The sequence below is a fragment of the Astatotilapia calliptera genome, chromosome 12, assembly GCF_964374335.1.
Source record: "Astatotilapia calliptera chromosome 12, fAstCal68.1, whole genome shotgun sequence".
In the NCBI taxonomy this organism is placed as follows: Eukaryota; Metazoa; Chordata; class Actinopteri; order Cichliformes; family Cichlidae; genus Astatotilapia; species Astatotilapia calliptera.
The window spans coordinates 34556616-34576225 of record NC_137433.1 but is presented as its reverse complement, the minus strand read 5'-3'; the positions used below and the strand labels follow the sequence as shown (position 1 = coordinate 34576225).

Genomic DNA, 19610 nt, shown 5'->3' with positions numbered 1-19610 from the left:
CGGTTGCTTGCAGATGATGTTTTCATTTTCTGAGCTTTTAATTTGATTTAGGACCTCAGTGACTCAGTGAATATGTGTGTGTGTGTTTATTTGCAGCGTGCAGTGATGCAGAGTGAAGTGTGTCGATTGACCCGCATGGACTCAGTCTAATCCATATGGAGTTATATCTGTGCTGTGAGGACGTCTCCTCTGTCTGCCTCATATGAAGACATTATTCCCTTGAGACCAGCAGCTATAAATCACTGCTCCCACATCGTCAATACAGAATCAATGGCCCTCTGAACACACATAAAAATATGTATGTATGTGAGTGGAGCACGGACATCCTAGCACAAACAAAAATCACTGGAAGACAACCGTGAACACACACAACTCCTTTTTCTTTTATGTGCTGTTTTTTATCCTCCAGTATCCATGTCTTTTTGTTTCTCTCTGTCTTTTCTTTTTCTTTCAAACCTTATTGACTGATCTATTAGAGCAGAAAGTTCACATAATGTCCTCTCATCAGCTAGCTGTACTCATCAAACCAACCTCATAAAGAAAACTAAGCAAACAGCCAATATTGTGTCATTGTAGATAATGCCTTTTGTGTGTTTTGTCTGTTTTAGTGTGTATGTGGTCAGGGAGTACTGAACATACATTATGGGTATTGTAGTTCAAAAGGAAAACATAGTTATTAAGAAGATCTACTGATGGGTCCCAAACAACACTGGGTGATTTTACCAATTTACCATTTTCTGTTTATACTCAATGATGGATTTCCCGCCATTGTAATATCTGCAGTAAATGTCAGCTTTGAATGTGCATTTTGCAACTTTTTTCACTGATGCATTTATGATCACGCCCTGAATGAACAGACCAATTTTATGTTAAAGACTCAGGATTGACGTGTATGAGTGTTTGCTATGTCTCAGCAATCCGGTCTTTAAGTCTGACGTCATTAGCCGTGTCTGGGCCCAAACTCCGCTGCAGGTCCATAAGTCAACGATCACTGCAGGATCGCTGAGAGTTGGAAAACTGTCTAAATTCTTTCATCTGTAATAAAATGATCAGTGTGGCTGCTCTACCAGGTGTAACAATTAAGTTTAACCTCCAGGCATCCATGGAAATCGAATTTATTATCTCTCTGTAGTTAGAAGTTAGCAGGGAGGTAGCTCGCTAGTTTCCATCTAAATATAATATACCATGTCCTGACTGAAGGATTTCTGAAACAAATGAATTAGTGAATGTTTGAGTGGATATGCTAATTGATTAGCTTCACTTTGACCAGTTAACATGATACATAAAACTAACCTATGTATATGCCATCATTTGCTTTCTAGTGTTTGCTCTCCAAAGCTAGCTGTAACTTAGCTATACAATATGAAGCTGGCACTAGAAGCTTTGTCACATCCAGTGATGGGAATAACGGCGTTACTAACGGCGTTACTTTTTTCAGTAACAAGTAATCTAACTAATTACTATTTCTATCGTTACAACGCCATTACTGTTACTAACAAGAAAATGCGGTGCGTGCGGTCGCGTTACTATTTTTCAACAAACAGACAGTTGAAGCTGTCTTCTGCTTACTGCATCTTATATCAGTTGCATGGAAGTAGCTGTAAGTAATCTGGGCGCTACAGCTTTAAGCAGCTGCGCGCGCTCCCATGGACGGTAATCACTTTCTGCCCGTCGATCACTTTTTGGCACAACACCTGGAGTAAGTGCAAAACAATCACATGAGTGCTGCTGTTTGGCTGAAGAAGAATAAAGTAGTCGTCGTAAGCCAATCACTTCAAGACGCCAAAGCAACAAGGTGATATATACCAGTTTTTAAATTGTGGTGATAGGCCACGTAAAACCAGAGTCATGATAAACAATATATACGCGGCGTTTTTCCTGAATAGTTTTGTCACGTTTACTGTCTAAGGACAGCGCTAGCAAACACTCTCTGCTTATGACCAAAAAATAAATAAACAAATCAAAAAACCCTTTCGTGTTGGTGGAAAAATGCACCATGTCGACCAATCAAAAATGATATGGCAACATGACATTTGGTTGTTTAGGAAGACGGGGAAGTTTTAGGAGTAACTGTGTGTGTGACAGAGAGAGAGCCGAAAAAGAGAGAGAGCGAGTTTTGAGATGTGAGAGATTTGTGACGTTTACTGTGTTTGTAGTGTGTAGTTAATGTGTTGTCTTGTGTAGTTAGTGTGTAGTGTTGTGGATAGTTTTGTGTTGTGTGTCAAAACAATGAGGTGACTGCTGTCTTCAGGTAGAGAACAGGAGTAATACACCTGCTGTCAGACCTGCAGGTATGTGATTTTCTCCTTTATAGTGGACAGAAATAATTTTTTTGGAGTGGCACAAATAATTTGTTTGGCATCTTATTTAATGCAGAAGACCTGATTGTTATGTAAATAGTTAGGGTAAAAGGTAAACGGCTGCAAATAACTTTGTTTGCAAAACTTGTGCATAGGATTTTAAAATTGACAATTTATATTTGCATTTAAAGTTATGAAATATGATTCAATAAACATGTTTGTGGTTGTTACAGTAAAAAATATTACTTTTTCTACTCGGATTTTATGTTTTTTGTCTGATTTTAGGTCAATTGAGTTAATACAGTAAGTCAAAATGAAAACAATTGTAAATTCAGACACGTGAGGTTGTGCTGAAAAGAATGACATCAATTTTTAACACCAGTTTGTAAAGATATGACCAATTATACCCTGGACCCCAGAAGGTTAAACATTTTTTTTAAAGTAACACAATAGTTACTTTTCAAGTAATTAATTACTTTTAGAATCTTGTAACTCAGTTACTAACTCAGTTACTTTTTTGAAGAAGTAACTAGTAAGAATAATTAATTACTTTTTCAAAGTAACTTGCCCAACGCTGGTCACATCCAAGCTAATGCTATTGTCATTATTCAGGTAGTATTCAACATAGTGATACATGACAGAGCAACTTAATTGTGCAAGGCAGTCTTGTGCATGTCTCAGCAATGTTTTTGTCAATGCCAGCTGACAAATGTGAGCAGCGGTTTACTGACTGCAGTTCACTTAACAGCCACGGGTTTCATTTATATGATGGTCTGAGGGTACACTGAGCTTTCTGCTTCGGTTTTCAGAAATGGTGGCTGAAAATGTCCCAGGCCTCTAAGCACTGTAATATGACCAAACTACATTAAACAAATAAAAGCGATTACGGATAAGCACATGGGAACATTGGTGCATTTTAAACTGGAAAAAGTAAAACCACCTGAGACTTGAGGGTCTAAAATTTGCTCCAGTGTGCTCTGCCAGCCCACAGAGCTTTACTTACTGATACTAAACAAAACTCACTCGCATGCAGATGCAAAACAAAGTAGGTGTTTATTATAATGGCAAACATGACAGATAAAAATAGACTTTGAAGAAATTTCTACAAGCCCGTCCATCACAGTGATGAATCATTATCCTGCGGCTACACATTGAAAAGAGAAAAAAGCTATTTTTCAACACATCTGTATGTCCAGCAGGGACAACACACATCTGTGTTAGTGTTAAATGCAAATATGTCTTCACTGCCAGGTGATAAATCTCCTAAATGTCAACTGTTTAGTAACACAAAGAAACAGCCTCGTTATAGCCTGGCATGCAAACATTTTGAGTTAATTGTGTTTTGAGAATTTTCTCAGCTCACAGAGCAGCAAGTGAGACCCAGCTGAAAACATGAACAAGTGTGTTGGTTTTAACACTGATAAATCCATTACACTTCTGCAAAACATCTCTGAGCATTCAGATTCTTCAAGAGACAACTAAGGTTTAAATGTGTAACCAGTTACAGTGCAGTCCAGAGGTTTTATATTTATATTTAATTCACAGAGAAACACTTTCAGATGTTAATTACCACCACTGGTCCCCCCAATGCTCCCAGTGAGCTATGGTTTACTCCGCTAAGATAAAGGAGTGCAAGATATAATTAATTAACTCCATCACATGTCCCTCACCATCTAGCATTTTGACCGTTAGCTGGAGACAGTAATACTTGTTTTGCTTACAACAAGCTGGAGAAGCAACTGCCAAGTTGATTAGTTCTAACCAGAACGTGAGGCAAGCAGAGAACTGGTTTGATGCTGCAGAGCAGAGCAAGGACTATTTACACCAAGATAGTGGAGGTGGAGTCTGTGCATAGGATGACGAGCTTAGTGGAATGGTAGCTGATTATTGCTCCATTTTGTATTGGGACTAAGTTTATACATGGTATTATTCTATAATAACTATTTATTCAAAATGTGTACTACTCAAACAATGTTAGTGTTGGGAAGAGTTTAATTAGATCATTAGAGAAGGGTGATTGGACAAAACAGCAGAAGCTTAATGCAGTGAAAAGTGACGGATGAAGCTCCAAGAATTAAGGCCAAACACAGGCTGATATATTAATGAAGAATAGTCTACCAGAGTGCTAATATAAAGTCAGTGGCAGGTTTCTCAAACTGTGGGGCAGGCCCCTCTAACAGGACTTTAAATCATTGCAAATTGGGTTTGGCTGACCAGGAACAGAGTGAAACTCAGTTGAATAGATGAATTTGTGGGGGTAAAATTTCAAAAGATTACAAATAGATTGTTAATGCTTTGGTGATCTTTATTTTACTAAAATTGAATATTTTTATTTTTGATTGGCAAAAATTTTAGCTATTGGGTATGCTGGTTGGGTATCCCAGAAAAATGTTATCTGTAAAATCAGCACATTTACGTCAAAAATATTTGAAACGCTTATGTTTTTAGCATTAAATTAAAAAATATAAAATTGTAATCCTAAAAAATGGTAAGACAAAATAACACATCTTGGATTATTTTGGGGTTAAGCTAAATGAAGCCACCAAAAAAGGAGGAGCTGGGGTGGAGGTGGGTTGGTTAAGGCTAAATTTTGTATTTTAAGTAGGCTATATTGGATATGTCAACAATTATCAGATGAGCCATCAGTTGACCTGGACTGCCATTTGATCAACATTAACATCAAATATAATATATAAAAATACATAAATAAAAATCAAATCAAGTGGGAGTTAGGGTTTGCCATATATACTTGTACATATGATAAACACGATGATTAAAAATGAAATATTGCTATCATATTTATATTTTTCCTTTGGGATGCATGTCGGTGTAAAACAGACATAACAGGTGCTAAAAAAATTCACTACTTGATTAGCCTGTAACACCCAACCCATCAAAAAATAGCCTGAAAATTCTTATTTTTTTGGAACTGAGATGTTTATTAACCCTTATAACAAAATTCACAAAAGCTTTATTGCTATATCATGTTGTTAATGATATATTTATTATATATTTTTTGTATCACATTTGATACATTGGGCATCTTTGGCAAGTTTTTGTTAACAACAATGTTAATTTTAGACAAAAAAAAGAGTTTTGTACATAACATTTTGGAATTATGACAAGCATCAATCATGTTGATGAGCTAGAGGTCTCAGAAACTCATGTATCAAATATGATGCAAAAGCATCATAGGGTTAATAATCAAGTGGAGAATATATAATATCATGATGTCCCTCCCCAGTGGTATTATAATCAAGGAAAAAAAATATTTAACACGATTAATGTCTAGGAAAACTTCTCGCTCTATCAGTTATCTCGGTTCAGGGTTTTTCGGCTTTTCCACTGAGAAACATTAAACCTTAGAACATTTAAATGCCTCAATGCTCTCATTATTGTAGCGCTTACGTGAGTAATGGAGAATTTTAAATGTTTAACTGGGCTGCTGGAAAGCCGGAGAAATCAGGCCAAACCACCAACAAGGGATTGTTAGATGCCAGAAACAAATGACAGAAATTAAAATTTAATTCCTCCATAAAGTCGGGCTCTGTGATGATACACTTTCAATCGGCTGTAAACCTTCTGTCCTCCGATATACAAGCGTGATTGTGTCCATATACAAATACAGGCCTTACTCATAAACAACATCAGCCACCAGAATGAGACCTGAATTGTGAACTGTGGAGATCAAAGTGCTTAGCAAAAATATCCAACTTTCCCTAAAAGCACTAATGACTCCTTTAAACACCAGTGCGGTAAACACATCAATCATAAAAGGAGTGGTTATTAATTTAGTCCATTGCTGTGGTTTACACTGCACTGCTTTTGTAATATGTCAAGGCTATAAGTGGAAACGCAGGCCATTTATGATCTGATTTTTTTCCTGATTCATCACTCATTGCCATCACAAAACTTAAACAGTATCCTGTATCTCGACACCAGTTTAAAGCTGAATCGAAAGCACTTCCAAGGCCTCGCTGACATAAACAAACTGCTCCTCTGATGATGGATTCTGTTGAAATGACACACAGAGGGGAAAAAAAATGACAGAGAAGAAGAAAAAGTTCAGAAAAAGAAACAGTCAGCAGAAAAAAACAAACCGGAAAGAGATGGAGCTCAGAGGAGGTGTGCAGTGTTTTTTCTTTCCCTTTTTTTAGGCTGATATAAAGAGCCATCAGTCTTCAGCTCCAAATGTTCCCATCAAGTAAACATCAATAAATATGTATGAAGGGGGAGAGGGAGGCCAGGAGAAAGTGAGGGAAGCTGTTAGAAATCAAAGTGAGAGATGAGCTTTTATTACTAGTGAAACCATACTGGAAGAAGAAACTAAACCTTACAATACTGGTAGTAGAATCTAAAGACTCAAATCTGCAGAGGAAAAACAGAAATCTGTAACTTACCCATCAAATATGCATCTGTCATTGGTGGCTTTGTCAACATCAAAGTCAACTCTGTTGTCATTACATCAATACTGATAATTTGCTTTTTTTTTGAGGCAACGAGTTTCCATAATTTTTAAAAGTTAAAACCAACTATCAAATTTAACAGTGTTTGAATGTTGTTAGGGCAGTACAGCTGTTGCACCAGATGGTGGATTTAAAACAGGGACCTGCTTGCTGTGAGGTGCAATGATCAGCACTGTGTTGTCTCCCAACAAGAAGGTCCCGGGTTAAATTCCAACATCTGGCCAGAGGTGTTCTGTGTGTTTAGGTTGTTTCCAGGTACTTCGGCTCCTCTCCGTAGACCAAAGATATGCAGTTAGTGGAGTTAAACTATGATTCTAAATTGGCTGTAGGTGTGAATGTCAGTATGAATGGCTGTCTGTTTCTCTGTGTTGGCCCTGTAGGTTGTACCCCAACTCATGGTCTATGATAGCTGGGATAGGCTCCAGTCCCCCTGCAACCCTGAATTGAATAAGTGGACAAAAATGGATGGATGCTGTTAAACTTCATTTCAGAAGCTAACATTTTAATCAAATCGATATTTAATTGAACATTTTATTCTTCCCTACAACTTACCTTAACCCTACAACACTAACATGAGTTTTGTAACACTATCACTTTCAGCCGTTAGTGTTCTACGTTTAATCTTGGATATTTGATGTCAATGAAAAATTTCACACATGGGGTATATTGAGTGCTTGTTTACACTTTAAAGACCTTTACAGGATGTAAGAAACTAATACCAGTTTTGCATTATCAGCATGTCATGACTTGTAGGGATAGTGGTAGTTCATAGAGCGCATTTTTGTGAAACACCTGGCCAAACAGAGCCCACAGTGATACACTATGATGACTTATGAGTTGGTGTCCAACAGAAGCTTTTCTGATTTGCTTTACTTTCTATTATCACAACTTCATTCATATTATGAACTTAAATATAAAAGATAAGAGATGAGATAAGATAAGCTTCATTGTACTCATAAGCACAAACATGCAACGGAACTGGAAGCACTGCTGAAATCATTCTACTTGAATGAAAGAGTAATAAAATATAAAAATAAAGTAATAAATACATAGCTAATAATCCTAATGACAGCAGCTTTGACAATGGCACAGGTAGAAAGCAGAATAGATGATATCTAGAGGTATTTTAGCTATTGCACTTGTTCAGTGAATGCTTAGAGTTTAATTTGGGTGTTGAATAGCCTGATGGCCCAAGAAGCTATTCTTTAGTCTTCTGGTACTGCTTTTAGAAGGTGGCAAACTAAAGAGTTGATGGCCAGGGTGAGAGTGAACCTCTTAAACATACAGATTGACAACTCTTGTCCTTTGTACAATGAAGAATGGTGGAGCAGAAAAACATAAATTTCATCATTTGATGCATATAATAGTCTGGTTAGGTGCAACTTTAAGAAAAAGATTAGTGCTTATGTTGGGGCATGACTTTGCCTCATGGGCATACTGGTATAATTCCAGTTCACCTGAACGGTACAGTATGGCCTTGGAGGTCCAGGACTGTTTCTGTTTGGCTTGTTCAGCTGAATTTTATCTGCTCCTCTGTCCCATAAAACCTTCCTATTGACAGGCAGCTCCCCATCGACTCTCCCTCCCTCCTCCATATCCAGCCCACATTTTTCTTCCCTATGAGTATTAGTTTATTGAATAAGTGGCATCTGTTTTCCTGGCCCCGTCACCGTAAGGCGAGGTATTTCTCAGTGACGCACAGCGCTGATTTATACGCCGCTCTGACTCTCCCCACAAAAATAAAGCTAAGCAAAAAATTTCCAATACATCCTGTGTCCCCCTTTTGCACACACATACACACACTCCACGCATGCTGTATATAATTAACTTGGCAGATGTTATACACACTCAAACACTTTTACACACTCTTCACTCTCATCCCCAAACTCCCACTTTCTGTCACACACAAATAGTGCCATGATGGAACAATGAGAGTCATAAATCACAGCAAACGCATCAGATTTACTGGCTTCCTCTGGGAAAACAGCAACAACTATCTGACACTTTGTCACTTTGAGGGTCATATTTTTTTCTTTTTACACAAAGTATTGTACACTATAATACAAAAGACATTGATGTGGTGAAGTGTCATCTTTGTGCCAAAAAAGTATTTCTTTTCAAGCTGCCAGTAGGTACAGACCAAAATCTCGAAGCCAAATTCTTGACTGAAAATGGCGTTTCTGGACATATGAGCACTTGGCACTTGCTACCTATGTTGATTATACACGTTATCTCTAGATCGTGCTTTGTTTACAGTTAAAATCATCGCCTTTATTCATTTAAAACTCATTTTAAATTATGCCGAAGTCCTTCTACCTTCTTTAAGGGCTTTGGTACAACACAGTTGCTTACAATGTTGATTGTAAGCTATCAAAAGATTTTGATCCCCTGAGGTTTCAGACATAAAGAAAAGTTTTTGGAGTCATTCTCAAACCAACACTGTGTCCCTTTAGTGTCAGTTTATCCTGCATTACAACAGCCTTGAGACAAACTGTCAAGTACCTAAAACCACTGTGTCTTACCGGTCAGGATTTTGCGGACACACATGCATCTGGAGCAGGATCCTCTGGGTGAAGGTCTTGAAGCACTGGCCACATTTCCACAGGTGCCAGTCGCTGAACTCACTGCTAAGCTGGCTGGTGGATGTGGGACTTGCCAGGACTCTCTGGTTCTTTGACCCCAACTGGCCAAAACTGGAGTCCGACTGAACCCCAACCTTATCCAACAGGGAAAAACTCCGAGGGCAGGGGGAGTGGGGGAAGACCATGGAGCGCATGAGGGTGGAGGACGGAGTGGAGGACGATGAAGAGGATGAGGAAGAGGGTTTGCCGTTTTTGCTGAAGGACTGGAGGGATTCCTGCCTCGTCATGGCCTCCACCACTGTGGCTGGGACATTTACTGGACACAAGAAAAACAGAAATGATTTGGTTTTAAGTAGAAAAAAAGAGAGTCCAACAACTGCCAACAACTGAGGAAAATGATGTAAGTTAATGTTGATGAAGATGTTCTTTAAAATTTTGACTTGGAGGAATAGCTGGAAGGCACTCAGAAGACTAGCAATGCTAACATGGACTGTTAAAGTTTTCAAAACTGCAGCACAGGATCAAACAAGAGTGCAAGACTGGAAAAATATTCTTGGCCTGAACACAAACAAATGGATGAAACCATTTATTCTTTCAGGTGGCCCTTAATGATATCTGTCCCTATAGGTTGGATTGTTATCAGTGGGCTGGGCTTAATAGATAAAAGTATGGTTTAGCTGTTTTGATGGGAGGAAAGGAAAGGAAAGCCAGAACTTTATTGTCCTAACTGAGACCAGAGCTGGCTAACCAGCCCGGGGCAAACTGCAGCTCCTGGTATCAATGAATGGAATTATGGGAATTATGTTAGTACAGCGACTCACTGTTTTCCTCTCAGGGAAGACAGAAAGCTGCAAAAGCTATGTTTCAGGGTCAAAAAATGGACCTCCAGCATGATGCTACTACAGATGAGTTTTAATTTACAGAACTACTAACATTTCTACTTTAAACTTTGCTTTCATTCCAGAAACTCAAACATTCTAAAATGTTCCCTTCACTAGTTCACTGTTAAATCCAGAATTAAATTTACCAGTCCTTTTCATATAAAAAGTTAGCCCCCATCATATCTGAAAGATCTCATAGTCTTATACTGTCCCAATAAAGCATTTTGTTCTCAGACTGCAGCCTTACTTTTGGTACCTAGAGTTTTTAATAGAAGAATGCGACAACAAGCTATCATGAAGTTCTCCCAAAGAACCATCTCCAAGTTTAAATTTAGGAGACAGACACCTTCTTTACTTTAGAGATTATACTCAAAACTTTCCTTTTTAAGAAGGCTTACTGTTAGTGCTGGTTGAGTTGATATTGAAGCATCCTTTAGTTGTGCTCCTATAGACTCAAACTGCTGTGGGACTTCCCATAATACACACCCTTCCTTTTTCACTGCGCCTACAGAGCAGAGGTGAGCAACTTATTTATTGTTTTATAGAATTCAATTCAATTCAAGGTGTAGAAACCCACACAGATTTAGATAAAATAAGCAAAGGGCCCTAGAGTGATATTGCTAGCACTAGCATGCTAATAATTGCAACCATGGTTGCAGGTTACGATGAAAATAATATATTCTATGCAAATGTTGGCATTTTTTGGTTACACTACATAAGTGTGTCACTTGAATTGAGATTCCTTACTATAACAAGGCCTCTTCTTGATTTTGTGGGGTTTGATGGTTTTACCTTTACCTTATGCTGGTCAGATTGACCAGACTCGTGGGCCAGTTCTGGTCATTGGAGCTTTTTTTCTGATGTGGTTGGGCCCTTATGTTACAGTACAAAATGACTGCTTTGACATGACTGCTATATGGTGCTATATAAATAACACTGAATTGAATTGAATATAGTAAGTGCTTCAGAGAAAAAAAATGAACACAGGAGCTGGCATAATAAATCCATTAGACCGATAGGAAAAACAGATTCTGGATAAAGTGTTGCTGGTGAATACAACAGTCAACTACAATGAGATTAACAGGAAAAAACACATTATATAAAAGTGTGTAAATTAGATTTTGGTTGATGCCAGCTGTCCTCACTTGACCCAGAAGTCAGCTGTGTTCTGTTTTGTGGTCAGACCAACTGACAGACCTGGAGTCCATAACCCTTCATCATGTTTGAAATTGCATTAAGAGGGTTGATTTACTTTAACTCACTGTGGAGGGTTTTGCTTTTCATTCTGTAAACTGGTTTGCTTGGGAAAACTTGGCATGCAGACTGGGAGGAAGGAAAACTATTGCACAAGTTATTTTACATCCTTAAACTTAACCAGACAAACCAGTAGATGCTCATAACGTGTTATTTAAGAAGACAAATAGCTTATTTTGTGACTTCTTTAGTTAGACTCATTTGGGTAATTTGTGAGTCCATTTTGTTATTATTATTCTTGGGTACATTTTTCCTTCTCTACCCACGCACTAATGCATAAACAACACTTCTGGGTTTCTTAGTTTTTCTGAATTTCTTCGCATCATTTCGATTGCATCATTTTACATGAGTAAACACCCCTCTCTCTGAGATCTGCTGCTTCAGTCGTCATAACCATTTTCCATCCCTCATCAGCTCACCTCTGCCATCAGGCCACCAGGCTCGATTGATCCTCTAATAACCTGATGAGGAGATAATTACACCATTTGTAAGTTGCCCGACGGTGTTATTGACGCCCGCGTTATACGCCGCTCGCCCACACTTAATTCATTTTGCAACCAACATTGCATATACAAAAAATGCAGGTCAATACGGTTTGGATTGCGTATGAAATGCATCATCAAAATGAGAGAATTATGCAGATGCAGCTGGCAACATTGCAGAGTTTGTATTTTCTTTCTTTATGAGGGGTGTGTTCTCTCCTACATGCCCCTCATAAAGATACAAATGGAGGAGATGCTGGTCTTCATCGCACAGAACAGAGTTTTAAAAGCAACTTCTGACACCTAAACTTGGAGTTTCATCTTCCTCTGTATTGTCTGCCTATCCATCAGTTCTGTGTATTCATTCAAACATTTTTCCATGTCATCTTCATTACGAGAATCATCTGAGGCCCTCTCCTCATCCTGTCCTCTTTTCCCTTTTTGTATCTCTCTCTTTGTCATTCAGTTTTACAATATATATGTTACAGCCATCAAAATGTATTATATCTAGAAGTTCCCCAAAAATAAAAAATAAAAATAAAAATCATGAGACTCATCTGTCAAAGGAGTTGGTGTTATCTGTTTGTAAATGTAAATGCAATCTATTTGTGGAACTATGGTGCTTAACAGTGATATAGTTGCTCTATTAAAGGATGAACTGATGTGTTCATATTCTTAGATAACAAATTAGACCACCTTATTTTGCAAACCTTCACCAGTCTATTTGAGATGGATTCCAGTCACTCCAAGTAAGACCCCAATTGTTTGGAGACAATATCCCTCCCACCAAGGGCCTATCCAATTACCATACGTTACGGTTGTTCCACGATCAACCTTCGGGTCACCAGAACTACTTGCTCTTGGTAATTGGCAACAACAACAGCAAAAAAAAGTAAGAACACTGAGCAACCATTGTTGATTGTGATCAAACTATGAAAGGACTCTTTATTTTGATCACAAGAGTTTCACTTCCTGCACACCAATTAGATTGTCCAAGTTGTCCAGCGCCTCCAGGACAGCATAATTAGAGCCAACATCATATGTGCCATTGTAAGTAGGTATGCTGTGTCTCTCAGCATAGTGTCAAGACTTAGGAGGATTGACAACAAATTGCAGTCAATCTGTCTGTATTAATCAGTGGAAGGACAATTATTTATTTATTATTTGTTAAACTTTCACCAATGTATTTGAGTGTAAATACAGTCAAGTCTGAGTCCGACTGTGATTGTTTGGGGACAGGCTGCCTGCTATCGGCGAGGCATCTGAGAAGGATTGCACTCCACAGACCATTGCCCTCTCCTTATCCGTCTCAACTGACTTTTCTCTGGTTTTGTTTTTTAATCAGTGTCCTTCTCATGACTAGTAACATGAGACAGTGACTGGAGGCCATTCAGGTCCTCCAATAGTTAAGCTCCTCCAGGGTAACCACACGTGCTGCCACAAGAAGATATGTTATGTCTCCCAGCATAGTCTACAGAATGAGGAGATACCAGGAGATGGACTGTCAACATGTGGATAGTTGGACATGGTCATAGAATTGAATATTCTCAGCAGAAGGACAGTTATCTGTTCCTTTGTGGAAGGAGGAACAGGCGGAGCACTGCTACAGCCCTACAAAATGACCTCTGGGGGCTACTTGACTTCATTAGGGTGTCATGAGAGACCAACATCCACGGATTTACATGAAATAAGTTAAAAATAATAAGAATATGCGTCAGTCTTGTACATTTATATCATACTGAATTAGCAGGAAGTTTGACTCTTGAGAGGCCACCGTTCGTCTCAGAGTGTCTTCCTCTCTTTACAGGAATGAAGTACAGTTCTGATTATGTTGCCAAATCTTTGCTGGGTAATCAATAACCATAACGTTACAGCCATTATAAAGTTTCATAAAATCAATGGAGGCAATTATAAGACTGGTAATAATAATACATCACATAAAGAAGAGAAGTACGGAGGAGTTTACTGCAGAGGTGGACAAAATCAAAATCATTCTTCCCTCTCCTTTCTTTTCTTCAATCTTTTGCCTCTTTGACTCCTCCACTTTCCCTCTCATTTCATCCATTTTCCTGTTTTTTGCCATCATTTCTCACAGTTCTAGAGGATAAAGGGAAGTTGAAAAAACTAAATAAAGAGCAGGAGCAAAGAAAAGAAAGATAAAGCAGAGTCTTTCTGAGATGTTTCCTCGTCTGCTGGTGCATATGTTGCTGTGGAGCGTCAAGCCGACAGGCTGTGATTGGATGGAACATGTATGAGTAAACAACCATGGGGTGTGTGTGTTTTCTTTGTTGTGTGGTTTGGATCTTGATTCATCTTTAATGTGTCTGTGAGTGCTTGAGCTCTGCACATAAGCAAGAGTATAGAGAAATGTGTGTTTAATGTTATGTGCGTGTTTCCTGTTGTTTGTCGTTTGCCTTTGTGTATATGACTTTACTTTAAGGGGTCCTATGATGTTTTTATTTATTTTCTGTACTACTGTTACATACTGTGGTGAATGCTCATATTTAACATGGACAGAGTTCCAAATAGTGATCAGTAGCAGGTGTAACGCATTGCAAAGTAGCACGTTACTGTAATCATACTACATTTTACAAAAATTCAGTTAACATACTAAATTCAGAAATCACAATACAGTTAAAATTATGTTATTACTTGATTTACAAAGGGTCTTCAGTTATCTGCACTGCAGCTGGAAATAATGAAAGAAAAAAACATCACATGCATTTTCCTTCCTGCACACTTCACCTACAAACAGCTGATTTCAGTTTGTGTGCAGGGAGGAGGAAAACAGTGGATCAGTGTGCCGCTTTTTTGAGGAGAGGGGATATGGACATCCTTTTTATTTTTACTACATGAAAGAATAAGTGCGTAATAGTAAAATTAGGACAGAAATAACTACATTATACTGCTAACACAACACTGCCTCTCTGCAAGAATATGCACAGATAGCATGCTAGCACAGAGCTAGCCAAGAACCCAGAGTGATGTTATAGCTGAGTGTATGTCGACCCGTCCAGAGCACCAGTCCAGAGCCTGATCTTCAGCAGGTAAATAAGGCAGTGATGAGCAGTCAGGCTTGCAGCGTGTAGCCTCCAATTCTGCCTGTGCATGCTTTGAAAGTAGAGTCACTGTGGAAGATCGGTTTGAAGTCTCTTCGGATTGTTGTCAGCTTTGCATTTTTGTTGGTTTTATGTTCATACGGAAACAGCAACAGAACGACTGTATGTGTGTCCTACTGTAGCCTCAGGTTTATATAACGACCTGATAATTGTGCGGCAGTGCATTTCAGGTCATGTTATGGAATAGCACGAAAGTAACATAATGCGTTCTTTCTCTAACATATAATTAAGTAATATGCTGCACTGGTTTCAGGAAAAGTAACCAGTAGTGTCTAATCCAAGACTTGTTTTGTAGCAATAAGCCCAACACTGATAACGAGGACAGAGAATGTGTGAGTCAGTCAACTCAGATTGCTCTAAACAGTTTTAGACAGTTTTTTTCCTGCTCTTTGATATGTATTACATCAATAAGAGGGGATGTCCTTATATGGTCACCACTTTTAAGAGTTTGAACACTATTGTACCCAAACACAGCAGATAGAGCTACAGGACAATGTGACTGCACTGGACATTTCCCAGTCTTATTGTGTTCAGGCAGCCTTTGGAGCACTAATAAAGGTCAAAACTTTAAATGTCTGTTCCACTGAGGACAGCCTACTGTCTCCAGTGCAGTGTTTTGACATCACAGTCATCCTTTGTGGGTACAATTACAAGATAACAATGCCACAGAAACTAACTGCTCCAATGCAGTTAGAAGCAAAATGTCTTTAATTTGGAGCAGAACTGCTGCTTTTCATGTTTGCACAAAAGAAGCTTAATCTAATTTCATTTAATTTTCATGTGAACAAACTTTTTTCACTGCAGGGTGGAACAAAAGCAAATCCTCCGGTATTTGTTTGTGCGATGCCAGGGTGTGTATGTGTGTGTATGAATGTGTGTTTGGTACATCTGGACTGCTGAGGACCAGATGCCTTCACATGAATAGAAACCATTCAAAGGTCTCAATTGTCATCCCGTAAATGCTGACAGTAAATGGTCCATGTCAACTGTGAACACACAGGAGGATTTTTAAAATTTTTATCCACTTCATTTATACTAATTAAGTCACTCTAATTAACAGAAACATATTTCTGTATAACACAATTTAACAACGTTGCTGACTATGTTTTTCAGACTGTTCATAGAGCTGAATTAACACATCATCTCTAAATCTGATACTATTTCAATAAAACCTGAACAAATAACACCATGTCATTTGCAGAGCTGTTGAATTTAACTCATTTCATAAATCTGAGGGCATCATGTGAATAAATTAATGAGGAATCTGAGTCTGAAACAACCTTGGAAATAATGTTTTCAGTTCACACTGTTTTTGTTGTCCTAAAACTAATACGTTTCTCATAAATGAATCCCATTTTCTTTCAGTATTCATATTATTTTTATTTAATATTTAATGAAAATCTGAATTTTTTGGAACAAGACAAATTTTCTTATATGTAAAATCCATACATGCATAATTCTCCTCTGGCTTCCTTCTCCAACTCACTTCGCCCAGTGTTGCCAACTTAGCGACTTTGTCACTATATTTAGCGAGTTTTCAGACCCCCTTAGCGACTTTTTTGTCTAAAAAGCGACTAGCGACAAATCTGGCAACTTTTTCTGGTGTTATTGGAGACTTATGACTTTTGACGTGAAAGCACGTGTCGCTCTTACTGTCAACAAGCAGAGGGTGCTACTGTGGGCAGTTTGTTAACAATGTTATAGTTAAAAATATTCTTCTTTTACTGTTACTTTTTGTGGATCACAAGGTTTAAAACTACTTAAACACACACACACAAAGATTGCTTATTTTGGGTCACTTTTGCCAGTACCAAGCCTGGATAAAGGAGGAGGGTTGGAATTGTGACATTAAAAAAAATAATTGCTGAAAGAAATTAAATTTTAGTTCTAAATATATTCGAAATGCATTTAGCGTGTTCTTTACTGGCTTTATGTCTCTTCCACGATGTTATTTCTCTCTCTCCTAAAGCGTCAGTTGCAATTACATAAGCATGACCAATTATGCAAATTAGGTGATGACATCATTTTGTGACTTCTAGTGACTTTTAGGACAGCCAATAGCGATTTTCCTTCCTGAGGAGTTGGCAACACTGCCTTTGCCTACCAATCAGGCTTAAACTTCTCTATGTGTTTGTTAAAATGTCTTATATATTATCAGAACTGATTTAAAAGACCAGCCTGAACAGATGGCCAGAACAATAAAAGTCAGGTTGTTTGGCTGAGGCTCCCTAAAGCCTGTGTTACTCGGTTGCAGACACGAAAAGCTGGAGACCTGACAGTGGAGTGGGGTCTGCTTGAAAAGTCTCCACGAACTAGTCCACATAGTCATAAAAAGAACAACAGTCAGGCTCGTGGATGTCCATGAGTCTAAAATCCGCTTCACATTTTTCACTCAGTTGTTCACAAAGTGGGATGAAACGTTCATATCTTCAGTGCACAATTCCTCCTTCAAACCACGGAGATAATGGTTTTTGTTGTGTCTTTATTTCTCTCTGTCAATCAGTGCTTTGTATTTGTCTCTGTCCCTCCTCTCCCCAGTCTTCTGTCTTTAGTTTCTTTCTTTCTCCCCCCTCTGTCTCTTCTCTATCCATTCTCTCTTTTTCTCTGTCACTAATTTGTTTTTGTTTACATCTCCTCCAGTTTTCTGCTCAGTCAGCCTGTTTATATCTGTTCCATTTAAACATTTTTTTCTCCTGTGGATTTGACAGAGCAAGCCCCTGCAGGGGGATAAAAACAAACTTTGACCAAAAAACCCCATAAAAAACCAAACATGAAAAAAGATGTTTAATCTGTGGAATCTAAATTGAATTGAATTGAATTAGAGGCTCGTCTTTCACAGAGTCGCAGTGAAATGAGATCGTGCTGCTGATTGCAAATTAGAGACGTTTAGCCACAAACTGGTTTTACAGATGGAACAAGTCTTTTACATGCCATCGTTCATCATGGCGGGACTGTGGCAGCAAACTGCAAACGCACACAGTTGCATTACTTGTGTTTACAAAGACCTAAGCTGCCTATGCATTATTTTTAATTTCACCTAATTTAATCAAAACTCAGACATGAAACCTTTTAAGTATTTTAGTAAAATGCATGAAATAACTGGCTAGTATTTGCCCAAAAAAAGCACCTATAAAATAGGGATGGGTGTTGAAGTTTTTCTTGACTTTATTATAATCGTCGATTTTGCTTTTTGATCAATTCTCGTATTAATTCCTGAGCAGTTTCGTGCGTTTGTAGGAAAAGTAGATCTGTAGAAACAGAAACGAGGCTTGAATATGATTCAGCAGGGTTTTTCCTGGCCCACAATGGGCATTTGTGGACTAACTACATACCAGTAAGCATGACTCTTGCATACAGTAAAGGATCTGAGTCACTGTTACCTTCTTGATAAACATCTGTTCCAATGAGTTCAAAAGGATAGCGCCTAGGGGGGAATGATCCAAAAGATACTGAAATGATGACAAAAACCCAATACTGTAACAATATTTATGCTTTTTCCTGATAATATGGCGATAATATTAATACATGCACCTGTGCTTTGAGTGAATAAAACCTATAAAAATGGATGGTAAGGATTTCTTCATAACACTGTCAGGGAGAGGGGATTTTTCACAGTTCTAACAAAAAAAAAATCCTGAAAAGGTGTGCAACAGCTCCTTTGGTATGAGTTTAACATCATTGTTTTGCAATGTTCAGCGTTCAGGGAAACACCTACACTGATAAAAAACACTGATAAGCTTGGAGACAGACAATTACGAAAGAGTGGACTATGTGGAACAGGTTCTCAACTCGTCCTGGTTCTCATGTTTTTGTGCAAAAATTCCTCACAGCGTTTTCTTATCTCATGGGGGAGAGGTGAACTTTTGATAAAATGGTGTTCTGCTGCTGCTAAAAACACAAGATTTGGACAACAAGTATATTTAAATTACAATATATAACCTTTACTCTGAAGGCAAACACCCGCCATTTTGGGAGACCACTCTTCCACTTTTCTCAGTTTCACTGCTACTCGCCAAGTGGTTTGAAGTAGTTGTTGCATAGGTGCAGATCAGTCAGAGCCCCTGCCTGACTGAAGGTCGTGGGTTCGACTCTACTGAACGGCTACCCTGAGGTACCCCTGAGCAAAGTACCGTCCCTACACACTGCTCGTTGAACCCAACCTGCTCTGGAGTAGAGAGAGCTTTAGAAACGTGTGGGCTTTCAAAGAAGAAAACAATGAGAAGTCTTGATGGAAAACATCCTTAGTTTCATTTGACTTAAGGACAGGAAAATAGGCAAGTGTGTCAACACTAACCCACAGTGTGGCCACATTTTAGCAAATAAAAGACCTGCCCCAGTCCTGTTTTGGCTGGCTTGGTTTTTCAGACAAATAAATCCCCTTTTTTTTTTTCTTTCTTTTTTTTTTTTTTTTTTTTAAAGAAAATGCATTTGTATCATTGTTTTTGTGGCAGGCCAAAAGATTTCCTCCAGTTTAAATACTGTCAGTAATAAAAGCTAAGGAATGGCCAAAGAAAACAGCTGATTTT

General features: G+C 38.4%; 1 protein-coding gene across 2 annotated transcripts in view; it reads right to left on the bottom strand.

Moving 5' to 3' along the window:
- The window catches only part of prdm6 (PR domain containing 6), a 128704-nt gene that overhangs the window by 16313 nt on the left and 92781 nt on the right, over positions 1-19610 (bottom strand). For both annotated transcript variants that reach the window (XM_026186579.2, XM_026186580.2), the window contains exon 7: positions 9289-9664. In XM_026186579.2, the coding sequence (XP_026042364.2) occupies positions 9289-9664 (376 nt within the window). The remainder of the gene's footprint in view (positions 1-9288; positions 9665-19610) is intronic.